Source organism: Ipomoea nil, unplaced genomic scaffold, assembly GCF_001879475.1.
Source record: "Ipomoea nil cultivar Tokyo-kokei standard unplaced genomic scaffold, Asagao_1.1 scaffold1562, whole genome shotgun sequence".
In the NCBI taxonomy this organism is placed as follows: Eukaryota; Viridiplantae; Streptophyta; class Magnoliopsida; order Solanales; family Convolvulaceae; genus Ipomoea; species Ipomoea nil.
In genome coordinates this window covers 293,364-312,872 of record NW_017617990.1, presented here as the reverse complement: position 1 = coordinate 312,872, position 19,509 = coordinate 293,364, and the positions used below count along the sequence as shown (strand labels likewise).

The window sequence follows — 19,509 nt, the reverse complement described above, 5'->3', positions numbered from 1 at the left end:
GGAATTGTAATTCTCTCAAACCAAACGTGGGTTAGAGTTTATAAAGTGCATTTTAACTTTGAAGTAGTTCATAACTCTTGTTTTTAAAGTGCATTTAAACTTTGAAGTAGTTCATAACTCTTTAATAGAGTTGTTTGGTTGCACTACAATTGAAATAATTGTCCGTTATTCTAATGTTATTATCATTCTCCACTCAAACGGAACATAGTAAACAGATTTTGAATAAAAGGATGGCCGCTGGGCCCAAAGGGAGAAGATGATCCCGGCTAGATTCTATCTGCAGTTGAATTTGAAAACTAGCGGGATAACCTTTTCTTTTTCTTCACTGTGTCTCAACTCTCGAGCTTTCAAGCTGCAGAAAGTTTCCATTTCCCCAGAGATACTGAGAGCGTTTGCCATTGAAAACATCAAAACATTTCCTTCACCTTCGAGTCCATGTGTTTCCTATCCTTATCGCCCTCCAATTTCTGTGCCCAAACCTCTTAATTCTTCTCTGGAAGACAAGCAAAAGAGCAAGCTGGAATTGAGGAGTTGATGCTCAGCAATGTCGAAAGAGATTCCATCTGTCCCGTCAATTGCTAGGTACGATGCAAAGTCATCCAGATTTGAATCCAACGAGAATGAATTCGATGATTTGTTGAACCCGATTCCTTTGCCTCCGCCACGAACACCTCTCAACTCCATTCCAGACCCATCTCAATGCCAGGAACTGGAACCGACTCCCAGGGGAAAACCTGAAGTGGTTCGATCCTTCAGGTCTGTGGACAAGAGAGCAGACGCATCGGATATTCATGCCATTTCGAATAATAGAAATGGGACTCCGGGTCATGCGAATAAAGGGAAAGCTCTTTTGGAGACGAGCTCAGCTCAAAGTACTCCTGCAAGGAGGGTTTCAAACATTGGTGCTTCTGGAGCGAGATCTGCTCTCCACACTGGAGGGAAGGCGGGTAATTTGACGTCTAGAGTCTCAAGAGGGATTCCGCTCGTGAACTGTGAGACTTCACTTGAGGTGCCACATTTTGAGCTCGTTGAGGACCCTTCGTTTTGGAAAGATCACAACGTGCAGGTTTGGTTTCGGAGTTTAGGGGGAACATTCAGTTACCGTAGCAATGAACACTGACAGTATTTGAATAATTTCGGCGATATTTTGTGCAGGTTTTGATTAGAATTAGACCATTAAGTGATGTTGAGAGAGTGTCGCAAGGATATGGTAGATGCTTGAGGCAGGAGAGTGCACAGACTTTAGTTTGGCTTGGCCACCCTGAAACCAGATTCACCTTTGATCACGTAGCTTGTGAAACCATATCACAGGTGCTAATTACTTTTCTACCCATTAGCACAGGTCTACGTTCTATAATGGTTTTGTATTTGCCGATTGCTGAATGAGATTATACTCCATGCTTGATAGTTGGAAATATTTGATTTGAATAACTGTTGTGAGTGTTGAGCAGGAAAAGCTTTTCCGTGTTGCTGGGTTGCCCATGGTGGAAAACTGTATGTCTGGCTACAATAGCTGCATGTTTGCATATGGCCAGGTATGCCTCAAGGCTGAACTTCCACATTTGATTGATAATTATCTTGGGGTTGAACTTAGATTGATATTGCTATGATATGCTGCAGACAGGAAGTGGGAAGACGTACACTATGATGGGTGAAATAGTTCAAATTAATGGAAAACTCAATGATCATAGTGGGATAACTCCTCGAATCTTTGAGTATTTATTCAATAGAATCAGAGAGGTAAAATATTATATACTAGATTCTATTACTGATTAGTGTGTTTATGTATCTAGTTTTCCTTACAAATGCTATGTTCCTAAAGGAAGAGGAGAAACAAAGTACTGAGAGGTTGAAGTTCAGCTGCAAATGTTCTTTTCTAGAGATATATAATGAGCAAATCACAGACCTCCTTGAGCCATCATCAACTAATCTTCATGTAAGTAATTATTTTGTTCTTCGTATTAGATTGTCATAGCTGTTTTACACTATGTATCGTTGCAGTGACTAAAGTTTTTACTTTGTGCTATAGCTTAGAGAGGACTTAAAGAAAGGGGTATATGTTGAGAACCTTACTGAAGTCAGTGTAAGCTCTGTTAATGATGTTCTCAAGGTTTTACTACAGGTGAGACCCATCACTTAACCTTCGTTTAGATTTTAGAAATACTTGTATCAACATGACTAAATGGTCATATTTTACACAGGGGGCAGCCAATAGAAAAATTGCAGCTACTCATATGAACAGTGAGAGCAGCAGATCACATAGTGTTTTCACTTGTAACATTGAAAGCTGCTGGGAGAAAGATTCTATGAAACACTTCAGATTTGGAAGGTTAAATTTAGTGGACCTAGCTGGGTCTGAAAGGTAATTTCTGGCTTAAATTTTGAATATGTCAAATCTTATGCTTTTCCATGTAATAAAAGATCAAATTCATTAGGCAGAAAAGTTCTGGGGCAGATGGAGACCGTTTGAAAGAAGCAGCAAACATAAACAAGTCCCTTTCAACTCTTGGGTAATGAGAATTTAGACTGAATACAAGTGCTTGAGTACTTTATAATTATGCTTTCCTTCTGTATTGATTCTTCTTGTCTTTCTAAGTCTATTACAAAATCTGAGTATGATTACCGCTTTGAAAGCTTGCAAATAATACTATAATTAGTTTTAGTTGATTTATACAACAAACATATTGGAGAAAGCCTATATGTCCTATAAAATATCCAAGTGGACCTAATTATGAGTTATGATGTCGGTCCAAAAATTCAAGGGGGCCTAAAACAATATGTTGAGGAAAATTTGTGGTTGGACCTAGTGTACAAGATTCATACATCATTCGGGTCTAAGCAAGGAAGATTTATGTAACCTTATCTCTGTTTTCTGAAAGGTTGTGTCTACAACTTCAATCTATGATCTAGTGGTCAATCATTGAGTATTCAATAACTACAACAAACCCAACATTGTAGAAGACAAAATCTCTAGAGTCTTAATAGTTAATATGGTAGTTTATTGCTAACTTGCTTATAATCTGGCTGGCAAGTGGCAACTCATTACTTCAATAAATAGGTAGTGTTTTTCTGAAAGAGGGCAATGTCTAAAAGGAACTTCTTCACCTCCCTTGCAGGAAAAGCCTTGATATGTCTTATTCTTTTAAGTGCACTACAAATTAAAAGTACAAATTAGTGGCTTGAATATGCAGATTTTGACAGTTTGAATGACATGATTGGTTTCGCTTCTAAATGTCAAAGATATTTGCAGATATTTAATGTAGGTTTATTTGAAGTGATGAATGAGATTTCCGTTTCATGTACTCCCTTGTTTACATTGTTCTTTGTATCTGGGTATGTAGACTGGTGATAATGTCTTTAGTGGATTTGGCACAAGGGAAACAGAGACATGTTCCATACAGGGACTCCAGGCTAACTTTTCTCCTTCAGGTCAGAACCCAGGACTCATGCACTAGATTTCATATGTTTAAAATATCTTTTAACATCACTTATGAAGTAAACCTTGTTGTTCCAAATTGGATATAGGATTCTCTCGGTGGAAACTCAAAAACAACAATTATTGCGAATGTTAGCCCATCTAGTTGGTATGTCATACAAAAAGTGTTTCAGTATAATATTCTAATCTTATTGGTCTAATTTTTGCTTTATGCTTGTTCTATTCAGCTCTGCCAATGAGACCCTAAGCACTCTAAAGTTTGCACAACGTGCAAAACTTATTCAGAACAATGTATGAACTCTATCCAAATTTAAACTTTGCTTGATCACTGAGAGTTCTTAAGTTTTTAAAGTACACTTTTACTTTTCTAGGCTAAAGTGAACGAGGATGCTTCAGGTGATGTATCAATTTTGCAGCAGCAAATCCAACTGCTAAAGGTATTTATTATTAAGTCGTATTGTTCTATTATCCTTGTGCAGTTGTGCTTATTCAACATCCAAAATCGTCAAGCTTATTAGTTGATTTCTTCATACAGGGTCAATTATCCTTTCTAATGAAGCATCATAGCTCTTCAAAGCATATTCCACACCTGATGCTATCTTTGGATCAATCTAGCTTAGGTTATCTTCCTGAGAGATTTGACTTGTCTAATGAGATGAATGTTCACCATGATGATGATCACAGAACATGTGGAAGAAACAGCAAGGTAATTTTGATAATGTTGGTGATGATGATTATTATCATTATTATTGGTACATTGTAGAATACACTTTGAATTTCCTAGTGTTCTCACACAAATGGAGTGACAGATAGAAAAGTTAAAAGCTACGGTGCTTGGTGCCTTGAGACGGGAGAAATTGGTTGAGATGGAAGTTAGGCGATTGGAAGCAGAAATTGAACAGATGAATCGTCTAGTATGTCTGCTTATGATATCTGCACACCCGTTTCTGATTACTAAATCATTATCAATTTAGAATCATAATAATGTGCTGATTGGTGTTTAGTAAGTTGTTAGTATTGCTTTCCAACTTTGTATCCTTGAGTATTTTGTAGGTTTATCAGCAAGAAGAAGATTTGCAGCGCAATAAAATGATGCTGAGGTTTCGTGAAGAAAAAATTAAGCGCTTTGAATTACTTGAAGATGGGTTAATCTCTGCGGATAAGTATCTCATCAATGAAAATGCTGCTTTAAGAGAAGAGATTCAGATGCTAGAAGCTAGAATTGAAAGAAACCCTGAACATACTCGACTTGTGTTGGAGAACAATAGACTTCTTAGGCAGCTTAGAGCGTAATTCCTATGAACAAGATTATATACTGTTGGCTATTGCTAATTTTTTTCTTTTCACCCCACTGCGATTGATTTGTTATCTCTATTACTATTAGGTTTCAAAATTTTTATGATCATGGACAGAGAGAAGGATTGGTTGCTGAAATATCAGAACTACGTGAACAGGTCTTAATTTTTCTCTGCTATTATGCTTTACTATTTGTTTTTCATACTGCCAATACTAAGGTTCTCAAGTGCATTTTATGTCAAGTTCTTGGAATTAATCGAGTATGGAGGGAACTACTGGATGCCGAAACATGCATCTAGAGAAGGATATCAGGTTTGCATTGAAATAATTAGATATTGTGAATATTTGGCAGCTGCATGCAGACTGAATGGTTTTATTCAAATTTCTGTTTAATTTATGCATACAATCACTGCTTTTACAGGTTGGCAGCGTGTTAGATGAAAGTGTATTGGTAAAAAGCACACCTCACCCCCTGCCAGTGCATGAAGAAGATTTTTTGGATAAAAGTAATCAGCGAGTGGAGAACGCCTTGATTTTGGAGTATGATGATATGAAGAAGCAGTTGATGGAATCAAGATCTTTAATGGAAGAGATGGAACTGCAGCAAGTCCATCTCATTGAAGGGATAGAGGTATTGAAGGAAGAAAATTGTAGGTTGCTGGGAATGGTTGGTAGAAATGAACATATTGGGAAACAACCAGGCTCGTTGTGTGAAAGTTGTGAATCACAGGTTTGTTTGGAATATACAGATCTGAATTTGGCGTTGAGGGGTAGTGCTGATATCACTTTGGTCGGGTTGCAAGCTAAGCTGGAAAAAGTGTCCAAGGATCTCGAGGAAGCCTGCTTAGTTAATGGCAAGTGTATAGAGGAACATGCACAGAAAATGACCATGAAACATCAACATGAACTGATCTGTGAGGAGGTAGAAATGGAAACAGCTAAGACTATTCTTCTCTTGCAGGAAGAGATTTCTCAAATCAAGTCTGAATTTCAGGAGAAATTGTCCAGCATGGCTGAGGAAATCATAAGCCTCAAAGACACTCTTGCTGCTAAAGAGGAAGAAATGAAGGTGGTCTGTGCAGAGTGGGAAAGAGCAACTTTGGATTTAACCAACTTCCTTACAGATGGTTCAAAATCCCTTCAAGATGCCGGTTGGCAGATAGAAAGCATAGCATGCTCATTTCCTAATGTCGACCTTTTCATTGGTGAGCATGTTGAGAGGGCTGCCAAAACGTATATTGAGAAGGAAGAAACTATTCTTTTGCTAAAGAAGAGCTTGGAAGAAGCACAACAGACTGTGTTCCAAATGGAAGAGAAGTTGTTGTCTTTGAAGGGAGCAACAATTGCTTTCGCTGAAGCTCAGCAGCAAGTAAATGATGCAAGCAGTGAAGAGGGAATTCAGTTAGCTACAGGATTAAGAGATACAACCAGTAATATAACATTTTTGGAGAACAAACTTATCCACAGTGAAGTCCAGATCAATGAAGCTGAAAGATGTGCCAGTTTTGATTTATCTGCAGTGAATAGTGTATCTGATTTACCTGAACTTACCTATGTTATTGATATAAAAGATCAGCCATTAATCAGTGTACAAAATTTTGGCTTGACAGGTTTTAATAATGAGATTGAGTCAACAAAACGGGAAGTATTGGAGCTGGAAAATGCTATAAAAACTTCCTGTCATGATGCAGAAAGGCTCTTTTCAGCCATCAAATCTGACGGATATAACAATGTGTTGTTTTTCAAGGACTTGATTCAAGACATTGTAAATGATATCCAGGAGCTGCAGAGACATTTTACTGAGTTGAAGGAAAAACATGGAAGGGTTCAATTACATTCTGTTGGAGTTGAATCAAGTAATTCCAATGAAATTTCTGGATGTGATAGAGTGCGCCAAATGCTGCATAAGATTCTATATGAACTTGTTGGAACAAATGAGAGTTTGAATCACATTAATGCTTGCTTTTATAAGCTTTTAAATCCGTATGGATACCTTGGAGCTGCTGAGGAGTCAATGAACTCGGATGGATCTACCGATTGTTCGACTTCTTCTTCTTATCCTTCTGATGGAAGTGATGGGTCAATTCTTTCTTCTGATCTTCGTGGATCAAATATCATACAAAACTTAGTCATGAATTCAAATCAAGAAGAAATATTATATTTTCTGAGGAAGGAATTTAGAAGCACCTATATTGTGTTCGCCAAATTAAAAGCTCATTTTGATACAAGTTTCTGCGGGAAAGAAATCCAGAATTGCTTATGCTCAAGTCCATGGTTTTCAAATTTGCTTGAACTTTCGAAAAGTAATGACCACTGTGTAATGGGAAATGAATCTGAAGTCATAATGCCAGAAATGGTTCCTGGTCTTGAAGTAATTATAACTGAAGCTGAAACAGGCTGCAACCTTGTGAGGGAGGTAGTTAATATATAAAACATTCATTTACTTAGATCTTCTTTCTAAGGTTAACTGAAAGAAAACATGTTTTTACTTTACACATTTTTGTTGATTGAGTTTTGGTTACTCTTCTCACACTTAATTATTGCACGCAGTTGAAATTGAATGACAAAACTAGTCAGGCTAGTAGGTTCTTCAACAAATTCGAGGAAGCTTACAGAACCATCAAGGAAGCTGATCATACGCTGCAGGCATTAACCAAAGCAAATGAAGGTGCAAAGGAGTTGAAATGTATGTGGAAACGAGCAGGGGAGGAATTTATGGTAGAGAGAGCCAGATTGGATGAAGAGATTCAGCAACTTAACTCTGATGTTCATGGGACAGAGAGCGAGTACGAGATATTGCAGAATCAGATGCATCACACCTTCACTGAAATTGCAAGCTCGATATCTTCTATTGAAGACACGTTCCAAGAAACACAAAAATATGTGGACACATTGTGCAAGTCTGTGCTTTCTGATGCCTTTGGAATGGTAAAGGAGACTATGAGCTGCATTTGTAACTCAAGATTGCTATTAGAAGAAATATTCACTAACATAGAAGGGACTGGATTAGCCTCTTTGGTCCTCAATAGAAATCTTGTGTTTCAACCAGCTGCACTGCAAGAAGGTTTTTTGGCATTAAGTAACACAGGTGAAAGCTATGAGACCTATGATCTGAGAAAGGTAAAGGCTCCAACCATAAAAACAACAGTATCAGAAGAGATAGATCTGGTGCATGCTAATTCAATGAATGAGAATGCTGAGCTCCGGAGAGAATTGGAACGTAAAGAAGCTCTTTTAAAAGGTTTACTTTTTGACTTTAGCTTACTGCAAGAATCAGCTTCCAGCAAAAAGGATGTCAAGGATGAAATTGAGAAGTTAATTGCAGCCTTGAGCCAAGTTGAGAATGAGTTAAGAATTAAAAATAATCAGCATGATGACATGATTGTTCAACATAGAACACTTGAAAACCAATTTAAAGAGGCTCAAAGTGCTCTTTTTTCCTCACATTCTGATCTATTGGAGGCAAGAAGAAAATTGGAGATTTTGTCTAAGGAAAATGCTGAGTTGAGAGAGCTCTTGGAGGATATTTATCTAAAGAAGTCAGAAACAGAGGAAGAATTGAGAGAACAAATGAAGGCTGTGGAGATGTTAGAAAAAGAGATTATTCTTTTGACATCTTCAACAGATAATCAAGTGAATGGAGAGAAAATTCAGCTTCTGGAACAAGTGCGGTCCTTGCAAGACAAGCTTGATATTGCTTATGCATTTGCTAATGAGAATGAAGCTATTGCCGTGGAAGCCCGCCAGGTATGTAGATAAGATAAAAAGTTTAATTCTCAAACCTTGATGGATATACTACTATATGCTGAATTCAAGCTAAATTCCTAGGAGTCAGAAGCAAGTAAAATATATGCTGAGCAAAAGGAGGAGGAGGTTAAGATTTTAGAGCACTCTGTTGAAGAGCTCGATGGCACCATAAATATTCTAGAGAAAAAGGTAAGTTTTTTAAAGTTTCTTCTTCTTCTTCTGTCTTTTTTTGTTGTTGTTGTTGTCCCACTAAAGACAGCTTTGAGTTTGTTGTGCAGATAAAACAGTTCCCTTTGCAATTCAATACCCAGTCCTTAGAAAAAAAAAATAATGACTATCACTGTATCATTTTTATTAACACTACCATTTTTCAAGGTGCATGAAATGGAAGAAGAGGTAGAACGGCATCACATGATAAGAGAATCATTAGAACTGGAGCTTCAAGCACTAAAAGAGAGACTACTTACAGTTGAAAACTTTACTGAAAAGCTGGAGTTAAAAAATTCAGGCTCACAACTTACCAAGGATCAATTTCCAAGGTAGAAAGGGCTTATGGTTTCAGTTAGAATTGTAGAAGTATTCCTAGATTGAGTTCATATGCAATTACCCAGTACTAGTATGATTCTAATGCTTGAGAATATTTCCAACTATTCTTAAAGTTCCTTTGCATAGATTTTTTCCTTATCTACTATTGTGGGATCATGATTGGACTCAGTTAACTGTATAGCAGGTCCCTGTCACATCAAAAGGCTTATGATCAGATAAAAATCCTGGAGATAGAAAAGGCAGAACTGGTTAAGGAGGTGTGCCATGATTCACTATTGAATTATATCTTGACATTATTAACTTGTATTTACAGCTTGGTTAACCTATGTTGTGATTGAAGCATTACACTGAATTGTAGGTCAAACAATGCAAAGAGTACATCTCTGAACTTCTATTGCATGCGGAAGCACAGGCATTGCAGTATCAGCAAAAGGTGAACATTTTTACCAAAATTTGGAAGATTACAAATCAAGCATTACTCTGTGTTGAATCTTTGCAATTACGGCTTTCCAAATTCCCTTTATGGAGAGTTATTGAAAATCATATTGATGGAACTTGGAATCAACTGAAGGGTAGGGAGTTATTTTGAAAAGGAGGCCCTGCACTAACATAAAATAACAAGAGAAATAGATGCACTATTGCTTGCTAGGAACTCAACTATGTGATGCCAAAGCTTAGGCAATGAGGTGCCCAGTGCTTGTTGGGAACTGATTACTTGAACTGCATCAATAACTAAAAAGTGTTGGTTGCCATTTTGAATATTTGTTATGAGTTGTCTATTGTCTTAACAATTGCTTAAGCAACTGAGAACTTAATATTTTCTCCTAATATGATATCAGTACAAAGACTTGGAAGCAATGGTTCATGAATTTAGAACAGATTCATCAAACTTGGAAAATCAAGTATCAACATCAGATAAAATAGAAAAAGTCTCAACAAGGATAAGGGGCTCAAGTTCACCTTTCAGATGCATTTCTAGTTTGGTTCAGCAGATGAATTCGGAAAAAGATCAGGAATTGTCAGTTGCTAAACTCCGAATAGAAGAACTAGAAGCCTTGGTGGCACAAAGACAAAAAGAGGTATGATGTTTATTCACACAGTTGGCTGTATAGTAAGTGTTAGTAGCACTGATACAAAGAATTTCAAAGGCAAATCACACATTTTTATCTTTCCTAATTATATTGTTCTTTTGTTTCGTTCCTGACTTTCCCTCCCAAATATGAAGCAAAGCAGAGAAGTATTAACATTTAAAAAAAAATTATTGACATGTTTCTGTGTTTCTGGTATCAGGTATGTATACTTAATAATAGACTAGCTGCAGCAGAAAACATGACACATGATGTCATCAGGGATTTACTAGGCGTCAAACTGGACATGACTAGTTATGCAGTAAGTTCCTGAATTCTTAAATTCTTTGCCACGAATGGTCTCTCTTATTTGTCTCAAAACCCTTTTTCCTGTGCCCTAGGATCTGATAGATCAGCACCAGCTTCAAAAGTTCATTGTTGAAGCTCATCAACAATCGCTAGAGTACAGTGCAATGGTATACTCCACTGGATATAATAGTTTAATGTTCAGTTGAGCCACTGCCTTACATATACTTTTATTGAGCAGGAGAAAGAAGTTCTAAATCTGAGGAGACAGCTAAATGATTTAATTGAGGAAAGAGAAGCGTAAGATAATCTATAATCAGAAAGCTGTCTTTCCTTAATCATGGAATCGTTTTGGTTCTCATGAAATGGTCCCTTATATAAAAATGGTCATATTTGTTCAGATTCATCTTGCAAGTGAAAAGAAGAGAAGCCATTGAATTAGCAACACAGATGACCATAGAGCAATTACGCGAACGGGATCAGTTGCTGACTGCCCAAAATGAAATGTTGAAAGTACCGATATCAACTTTGCACTTACGTGTTATAAAATCGTTATAGTAATGCCAAGTTTTATTGTTTTTCACTTTTTTTTTTCAATTGTTTTCACTTCTCGTAGGTGGACAAAACCAACTTACAGAGTAAGGTCGTTGAAATGGATGAGATGGTGAAAAATTTATTAGGGACACAGAATATCCAACCACAAAACCATAGGCTGTTGAGGTTGGATGATGGTGATCGTGGCAAGAGGTTGGTTAACTCCAAGAAGTTGGTTTTGGGAATGAATGACAAGTCTTATCATTACCGCGGACCTAAAGGCACCAAGTGAATCTAATTGTGATATCAGTTTGCTGAGGCTTTTCTGATTCAGATGTACAAAATTTCACACCAAATGCAAAATAATCTCCATAACAAAGGATCGTCGAATTCTGCAATGTATACTAGGGTGTGGTTGTGTGTGTTTCTTCGAATTCTTCTCAATGTAATCATTTTTTCCTTTTCATGAACGTGATTGATTTGTATCTCATTCTGTAACTCGTATATTTTTTGGTTTATTGGCGCAAAAAAATTTAAATATTTGTTTCTCTTTGTACTTATATCCAGAATTTTGAAACTTAGTGAAAAAACACAAATTAATTATGTATAATTATTATATTAAAATTTTAAATATAAAACATTTGTATGTTATAATCGATCACAACTGACCAACGGTTGCTAGTGGCCTCCTTCACTGATAAAGTAGGCGGCCTTTTGGTCGCCTTCTTACAGTAAGAAGGCAACCGATAGTCTCCTTTTACCTCAAAAGAAGAAGGTGACATTCATTCAATCAGAGTTCAAATGAGATTAGTTTTCACTTTTTATAGTAAATGATTCATTTTATAATTATTATAAACCTGAAAGTTAAAATTAAAATGAACCAAAATGAAAACAATGCCCTACTATAAAAAAGTAAGAGTTAATACCATCTGAGGTCCTCTGAGTATACTGGTTGTGCCACGTTTAGTCATAAACTTTCAAATTGACCATCTGTGGTCCTTCGACTTTCAAATTTAACTATTCGCGGTCCAAGTTAACCACCTATGGTCCTTCAAGTTTCGAAATTTAACCAGTCGTGGTCCTCTTGAAAGGACCATGGTTGGTTAAAATTTAATAGTTGAAGGACCCTGGGTGGTTAACTTGGACCACGAATGGTTAAATTTGAAAGTCAAAAGACCACGAATGATCAATTTGAAAGTTTAAGACTAAACGTGACAAAATCATTATACTCGGAGGACCTCGGATGGTATTAACTCAAAAAAGTAATGACTAATTACATTCACCTATGAAAGTTTATCAATGGTGGATGGTCTTTATTCTATATTTTATCCACCGGTCAATCCAACTCCTCTTATTATTATTATTTGGGTGATATATGTGTTTGATTTTGTATGTTAGGTTATTGTTTCTACCTGCAGGTTGCTAGCTACTTCGTAATTCCTACGTAATTGCATTGTAGCTACGTAATTCCTACGTAGTTCCTTCCCGGTTTCCTATGCTATGAGAGTTAATTAAGGATGATATATCGGAAAACAATATCCTAAAATTCAGTGGAATATACACATGCTGATCCAACAAAATAACACAATCCAAGGTCTTGATTTCCTAACACTATTATATTGCTGGAGTCATGTGTATAGTAGCTGGATTATGCCTAGCTTCCATTTCAGACAGATCATATCAAAGGGCTTCCTAGTCCTACTACCTATCTTTGCCCAAATTCTCCACTTTAAACTTGAGATACATACCAATTTACCCATTATTATTATTATTATTATTATTATTATTGTTATTATTATTATTATTATTACTACTACTACTACTAGTATTTCACCCGTGCGATGCACGAACATATATTTGGCAATATTGCAATTATGTTAATAAATTAAAAGTAATTTTATTTGTTATTATATTGGCTATATGCCCTGTTTTTCTTAATTGGAAACATTTAATAATTTTTAAAAACTGTTACATTATATACAAAACAATAATAAAATTATGATATGACATTGAATATCAGTATAAAATTACAAATTATTGAAAATTTCTTTGTACACTACATTTTCTGTAGTGTTCAAACCCACATTCGAGTCTCCACATATTAAGATTTTCAGCCCATCTGGATTACTTACCCGAGATGCTGCTACATACAACTGTCCATGGTTAAACACGGGTTTCTTTAATAGTAGTCCGACATTAGATAAAGTTTGTCCTTGACGCTTGTTTATTGTCATAGCATATGACAACAATATTGGAAATTGCTTCCTCTGAAATTTAAACGGTAGTCTTGGGTCAGAAGGAGTCAATCCCAATCTTGGTATTAATACCCTGGTGCCTGCATTGTTGCCACACAGAATTTGAGCTTCAATGACATGGTTTCCTAATTGTGTAATGATCAACCTTGTACCATTGCACAATCCCAATGAGTGGTCTATATTTCTGAGCAGCATAATTGGCGATCCAACCTTTAATGTTAAAGAATGGTTTGGAACACCGGAGCATCTCAAACTGTTAAGGAACTCTGTAGTGTGAACCTCCGATAACATATCAGAACTTGTATCTGACTTGCAAACCGAATCACAGCTCAAATATGTCTTGGAAGTTGCCTCATTCATACTGTTCATGTATTCATTCACCTTGTCCACAACATCTAATGTTGGAGCTAATATAGCTCGGGACTCTAAAAATTTATGATCAAATTGACCATGACCGTATGAAGGAAATGTGCTTTGGACAATTTCTGCTATGGGGTCAACTTCATTTCTTAAAACAAAATTATCTGGAATCCTTATATTGAAGACACCATTTTTCTCTTCTCCTAAATTTCCATCTCCTAGATCAGCAATCCATTTTGCAAAGCTGTTTAACTTAGCAACTTCTTCTGCACTTGAAATTCCACGCAACCTAAGATTCTTGGTTAAGCGTAGTACTTCGCAATTACTCCACAAGTATGATGAGTTTATACTTGCTTGTACTATTTCTTGTCTGCTGCCTTTTGGTATAACTGGTAGTATTTGTCTAAAATCACCTCCAAGTACCACTGTTTTTCCACCAAAAGACATTTGTAAGCTTTTTGGATTGGTGAATCGCAATATGTCTCTCATTGTCCGATCTAATGCTTCAAAAAAATGTTTGTGCATCATCGGAGCTTCATCCCATATGATTAACTTAGCTTTTATAATCAATTCAGCAAGTGGACTACCTTGGCTAATGTTGCAAGTTGAGTCTTCATTCACTGCAATGGGGATAGAAAATCTTGAGTGTGCAGTCCTTCCACCCGGTAAAAGTAGCGAGGCTATACCGCTTGATGCTACATTCAAAACAACTTGTCCCTTTGACCTTAAAGCAGCCGACAGTGTCCTCCATAAAAATGTCTTGCCAGTTCCACCATATCCATAAACAAAGAACAAACCACCTTTATTAGATTCAACATCCACAATCACTTTGTTGTATATGAGTAATTGTTCATCAGTTAGTTTAGAAAACAGAGATTCATGTTCTAGCTTTAAAGCTTCTTTGTCGTACGCCAATCTTCGTACAACAACCGATTACCGAAATAGTATTCATGACTTTCCACTGGCATCGGCATTGGTGGATAATCACTTAGAGACTTGTTCCAAGCATTCAACAATTTTTCCACTTCCATTAGTGCCCCATTTTTCTTCTGTTCGTCATTGAGCATCAAATCTACATAATTTATAAACAAATTAGTTGAATATATAACTGCAAAAAGTACATTTAAGTATGTGTTTTGAAGAAGAATTGTTTACCTGGATTACTTGTATTTCTTTTAGCATTGAACTCAACATCATCAGCTAGGTATTGCCAAACAATATCCCACACTTTCTCTGGTTTCGCCATTGAATTTGATGTCAATAAGGTTACAAACAATTTACGTAAAGAATGTGCTGAGGACCATATCGCTGCTTCACTAATCGCGTCAACATACTCTTTATCATCCTCGATTAAACCATGTGCATAACAGGCATCTCTAAATGAAGTATACTGCACCCCCTCAAAATATTTAATTTCATCAAAGGACCTTGGTCCACGCACAATATTAAGTAAACATCTAAGATAGAAGATTTCTCCGCTATTTGGCGGAACATAAAAAATACGACCAATTGCAAACTTCCTTTGCCTTGGATGCCACTCTCTCTTATCTTTTTTCCATACAAATTTTGTTGGCATTTCAGCGTAAGTCAAGTTTCTTGCCTCGCTATATTTGCTGTTAGCATCAAACCATGCCGTGAACATACTTTGTCTCACAGTTGAACGGTTAACAACATCATTGACAACATCATCATCATTAAATATGATTGATTGCTCATTTGGTAGATGAAAGCTCAAGTGCTCTACAGACGGATCCCTCATCTGTATATCAAAGGCGAACATCCTCCATGCTGCCTCACAGGGTGAAATATACCTACAATCATAATACATCTTGATCTCATCGATTACCTTTCCATTAGCTTCATCAGCAACACTGTTGTAGAATTCAGCCGTAACCGATCATTCCCCTTGTTCACATACTTAAATAAGTACTTAATTGATCTGGATTGATTGCACCACTCTACATTTATATGAGCCCTATACTTCACCAATAAATGCCTGTTGTGTGGAACGACATACCTGCTATCTAGATCAATACCATTTTTCTTTATGGTCCTACCGTTGTCACTCCTACGGTAAACATGATAACCCTCTTCATCCATTGTTGATTTCTCTACAAATTTCTTTGGATAATATTTGGAGCATCTACCATTAACCATGCATGGTGAATTCTTCCTACACGTACCACACGGACCGTGCATCATAAATTCTTCTACTGCTTTGTGATACTCTGGGTCGCACAACTCACTTGGTATATCTGCTGAAATGAAGTTGTCTAAATCTGTTGCAGCCACAGACCCACGGTGATTTGCCAGAAACAACAATATGTGCGCATGCGGTAAACCTCTTTTCTGAAATTCAATGGTATAAATCACTACAATAAAAAAATATTAATAAATTCAGTATTCTGAAATATAGATCAAAGGACTTGTTAAAAAATAAATAATTTTTTAAACTTTAACATATAAATTCTTTACCTGCTAGAACAGAACCAAATATGTTTTCTTTACGAATCTCCTTGATTAGAGCATTTAACTTCATCTTAAAGACACGACATATTATATCTGGCCGATCTTCTGCCTTTAATCTTCTCTCTTCCAAAAATCTGACAATTTCAGGCCATTTTGGGTTACATGTGAATGTAATAAAGAGATTTGGATACCCAATCCATCGACATATTGCCATCGCATCCTGGTAATTTTGGACCATATATCTTGCACCACCTGTAAAAGTTGAAGGCAAAATAATTCGACGGCCTTGGGCAGATGGATCAAGTTCACCACGGGTCAGAGCATCTGTCAAGCATTTATAAGACTCACATCTCAATGATCTTTGGTGGGTCCTAACATATACTAAACGCCCAGATTCGATCATAGTGTATGCATCTACCAGGAATTGTTGTAACAACCTTCTTGCGAACAACAATGTTGACATCTCATTTTTTCTATCTTGAATATAATAGGAGAAGTATTCTCTAGGACTAATCCTAATACGACCAGGTCGGCCTTGTTGTTGAACACCTGAGAATTGAATATCCTCTCTATATACGTCTTCACCAAATGGGAATAACAATGGGTACTGCAGTGGTAGATAGGCCGGGTTTAATTCACTAATCCTTTTAAAAATACCAGATCTTGATTCCACCAAGATATTACGTTCTCCCATATTTGGATCTAAGTCTCCCACTATCAAAGCCGCCACTTCACTGACTTGTGGTAAATTGTACGTTCGCGCATCCTTATTCCTCTTTCCTATTAATTTGATCTTAATCTTTGCCATCGGATTTGTTTCAATCTCTGTTTTTGCCATGCGAAAACTTTTTACTAAGACATTGTTTTGATCTAATGCGTCTTGTATGTCTTGTACTATCTCTGCATGTAGTTTATTGTGAACATCATCTTCTCTGTATATTTATGACAAAATATATTTAATTAGCATAATGTAGTAAAAATCGAACAATGCAATTTATATATAGAATGGAATTGACGTACCTAATTGCATCGATGCGATTTTGTATTTCGTTTTGAGTATCATATATGTACAATTGAGCAAACTTCGGTCGAGAGCCAAATTCAGGCATTAGGCTTCCCAAAAGGTGGAAATTCTGACCGTGTAAGCGGAAAACAGGTGGTGCAGTACCATTATTCAAAGTCCTATCAATTTTTCCACCCATTGAAGTGAAGCAAAACATATTGTTGTAGGACCTAATATTTTTTAAAAAATGACCACTCTTGTTGTCATTCTTAAAAAACAAATCAAACAATGCAGCAGGCGGAGTTGGTTTAGTAGGCAACTTGATTTTTCCGTGAGTACAACAAAGCGAATACTTTGGTCTTGAAGTTCCCAAAATTTGGTTGATCCTTTCTTCTATCCAAAACACCGCACCACAATGGTCACATGAATATATTGGATCACCAAAGTCTAAATATGTAACTATAAAATTTTTTGTGAATTAATGTTATGTTCTTAATTGAATATACACAATCAACAAATTAAACAACATATATATTGAATTCTACAAATTTGAAAATAATATACTAACCATTCTGCAAAGATGTAACATAAGTTGATCCTCTAGTGACCGTGTCAAACTCGGGCATTAACAACCTATTCAACCGTACATTGCCTTGATTTAAGGTTGGATTCACAACACATGAACCTAAAATGTTTTAAATTGAGATTTGGAAACAAAGAAGATAAATGACATGAATGTAAAAAATGATTAAAAATTCCAATTATTGAGTATTATGAGATTTACCGTTTCTGTTGTCTTGAAAGGGATGACGAAGAATATTTTGATTAACATTCGGCACTTCACCTATTGTCTGTTGGCATATTGTTGAATTTGTATAATAACCTGGGACCATTGAAAAATAAGAATTTGAACGATTAATTATAAAATTTTAAAACATAACATTTTACAATTAATTACCTTTTAGCGGTATTTAACAATGGTATAGTCTTAAAAATCAATTAATCAAGCAATCAAACAACATATATATTTAATTCCTAAAATTGTAAAATAATATACTAACCATTCTGCAAAGATGTAACAGAACTTGATCCTCTATTGACATTGTCAAACTCAGGCATTAAGAACCGATTCAACCGTACATTGCCTTGAGTTAAGGTTGGATTAACAACACATGAACCTAAAAAATGTGAAATAGAAAAAATTAAAAAACTAAGATGAATTAAATGAATCTCAGAAATCATTAAAAACTGTCGAAATTTTGAGTTGTATGAGATTTACCGTTTATGTTGTCTTTAACGGTTTGACAAATAATATTACGGTATCCATTCGGCACTTCCCCTATTGTCTGTTGGCATGTTGTAGAATTTGTATAATAACCTGGGACTATTGGCAAATAGGACTTTGTAACATTAATTACAAATTTTAAGAACATAACATTTTACAAATGATTACATTGTAGCGGTATTTAATAATGATCTAGTCTTTAAAATCAAGCAATCAAGCAATCAAACAACATATATATTTAATTACAACAATTTTAAAAGAAAATACTAACCATTTTGCAAAGATGTAAGAGAAGTTGATCCTCTAGTTACAGTGTTCAAATTTAGCATTAACAACCGATTAAACCGTAAATTGCCTTGAGTTAAGGTTTTATTAACAACACATGAACCTAAAATGTGTAAATTGAAAAAATTATAAAACTAAAATGAATGACATGAATGGAAAAAATCATTAAAAAAAATCAATTTTTTCTATTTTATTAGATGTACCGTTTATGTTATTTTTGAATGGTTGACAAATAATATTTTGATTAACATTCGGCACTTCCCCTAATGACCGTTGGCATGTTCAAGAATTTTTATATTAGCTAGTACTATTAAAATTTTTAACAACATTTAATTTTACAAATGATTACATTGTAGCGGTATTTAACAATGATATAGTCTTAAAAATCAAGCAATCAAGATATATATAATCCCTAAAATTTTAAAATAATATACTAATCATCCTGCCAATGGTTACATTTTAAAAATAAATGATTAATTACAACTTACAAATTATTAAAATATAACATTTGACAAAGGATTACATTGTATGAGTATTTAACAATGATATAGTCTTACAAATGTAAAAAAGATTTAACATAATATATAAAATGTTTAACGAACAATTGAAATAATAAATTAATAACAATACGCCAATACCATTAGTCACGGTGCTAGATGGGGTTTCCATATTGTTACGAAGAGGCCTAAGTACACGCCTCTTATTCGTTGTTAAAGTGTTGTTGCATGTCAAAATGGACTTTGAAGTGCTTGGCAAATGATTGTTTTGATTACCTGAACAAAATAGCAAGAAAAAGCAATACTTCAATCTTACACTAAAACTAAATTTCATTCTCCAAAAACACACTGAAAAGAAAAATTATTTACCATTCATTTGATTGCTTGACGGGGTGTTGAATTCTTGTAATGGTATTGAAGTGT

The 19,509-nt window shown here is 35.6% G+C and overlaps 2 protein-coding genes across 3 annotated transcripts; one reads left to right on the top strand and one right to left on the bottom strand.

Moving 5' to 3' along the window:
* Positions 1 to 251: 251 nt before the first annotated feature.
* LOC109189615 (kinesin-like protein KIN-12C) lies at positions 252 to 11,475 on the top strand. Of its 2 annotated transcripts, none has more exons than XM_019340224.1 (29): positions 252 to 1,066; positions 1,156 to 1,311; positions 1,452 to 1,535; positions 1,621 to 1,740; positions 1,823 to 1,936; positions 2,030 to 2,122; positions 2,202 to 2,362; positions 2,436 to 2,510; positions 3,342 to 3,429; positions 3,526 to 3,584; positions 3,664 to 3,727; positions 3,808 to 3,873; positions 3,972 to 4,142; positions 4,246 to 4,350; positions 4,490 to 4,725; positions 4,821 to 4,890; positions 4,976 to 5,044; positions 5,154 to 7,148; positions 7,283 to 8,479; positions 8,561 to 8,668; positions 8,855 to 9,018; positions 9,210 to 9,282; positions 9,384 to 9,458; positions 9,865 to 10,104; positions 10,316 to 10,414; positions 10,494 to 10,568; positions 10,640 to 10,698; positions 10,800 to 10,911; positions 11,015 to 11,475. In XM_019340224.1, the coding sequence occupies exons 1-29, from the start codon at positions 545 to 547 to the stop codon at positions 11,222 to 11,224; spliced, it is 6,660 nt and encodes a 2,219-aa protein (XP_019195769.1). In that variant the 5' UTR covers positions 252 to 544; the 3' UTR covers positions 11,225 to 11,475. The 2 variants fall into 2 exon arrangements, with proteins under 2 accessions (XP_019195769.1, XP_019195768.1); XM_019340223.1 differs by having other exon boundaries at positions 9,207 to 9,282.
* A 1,484-nt stretch (positions 11,476 to 12,959) lies between these two features.
* Positions 12,960 to 17,218, bottom strand: LOC109189643. Its single transcript, XM_019340256.1, has 6 exons — positions 17,037 to 17,218; positions 16,023 to 16,948; positions 15,565 to 15,919; positions 14,703 to 15,418; positions 14,485 to 14,619; positions 12,960 to 14,374 (listed from the first exon to the last, which is right to left on the bottom strand). Exons 1-6 carry the CDS (start codon positions 17,216 to 17,218, stop codon positions 12,960 to 12,962), a joined length of 3,729 nt encoding a protein of 1,242 aa, XP_019195801.1.
* Between the last annotated feature and the right edge of the window lie 2,291 nt (positions 17,219 to 19,509).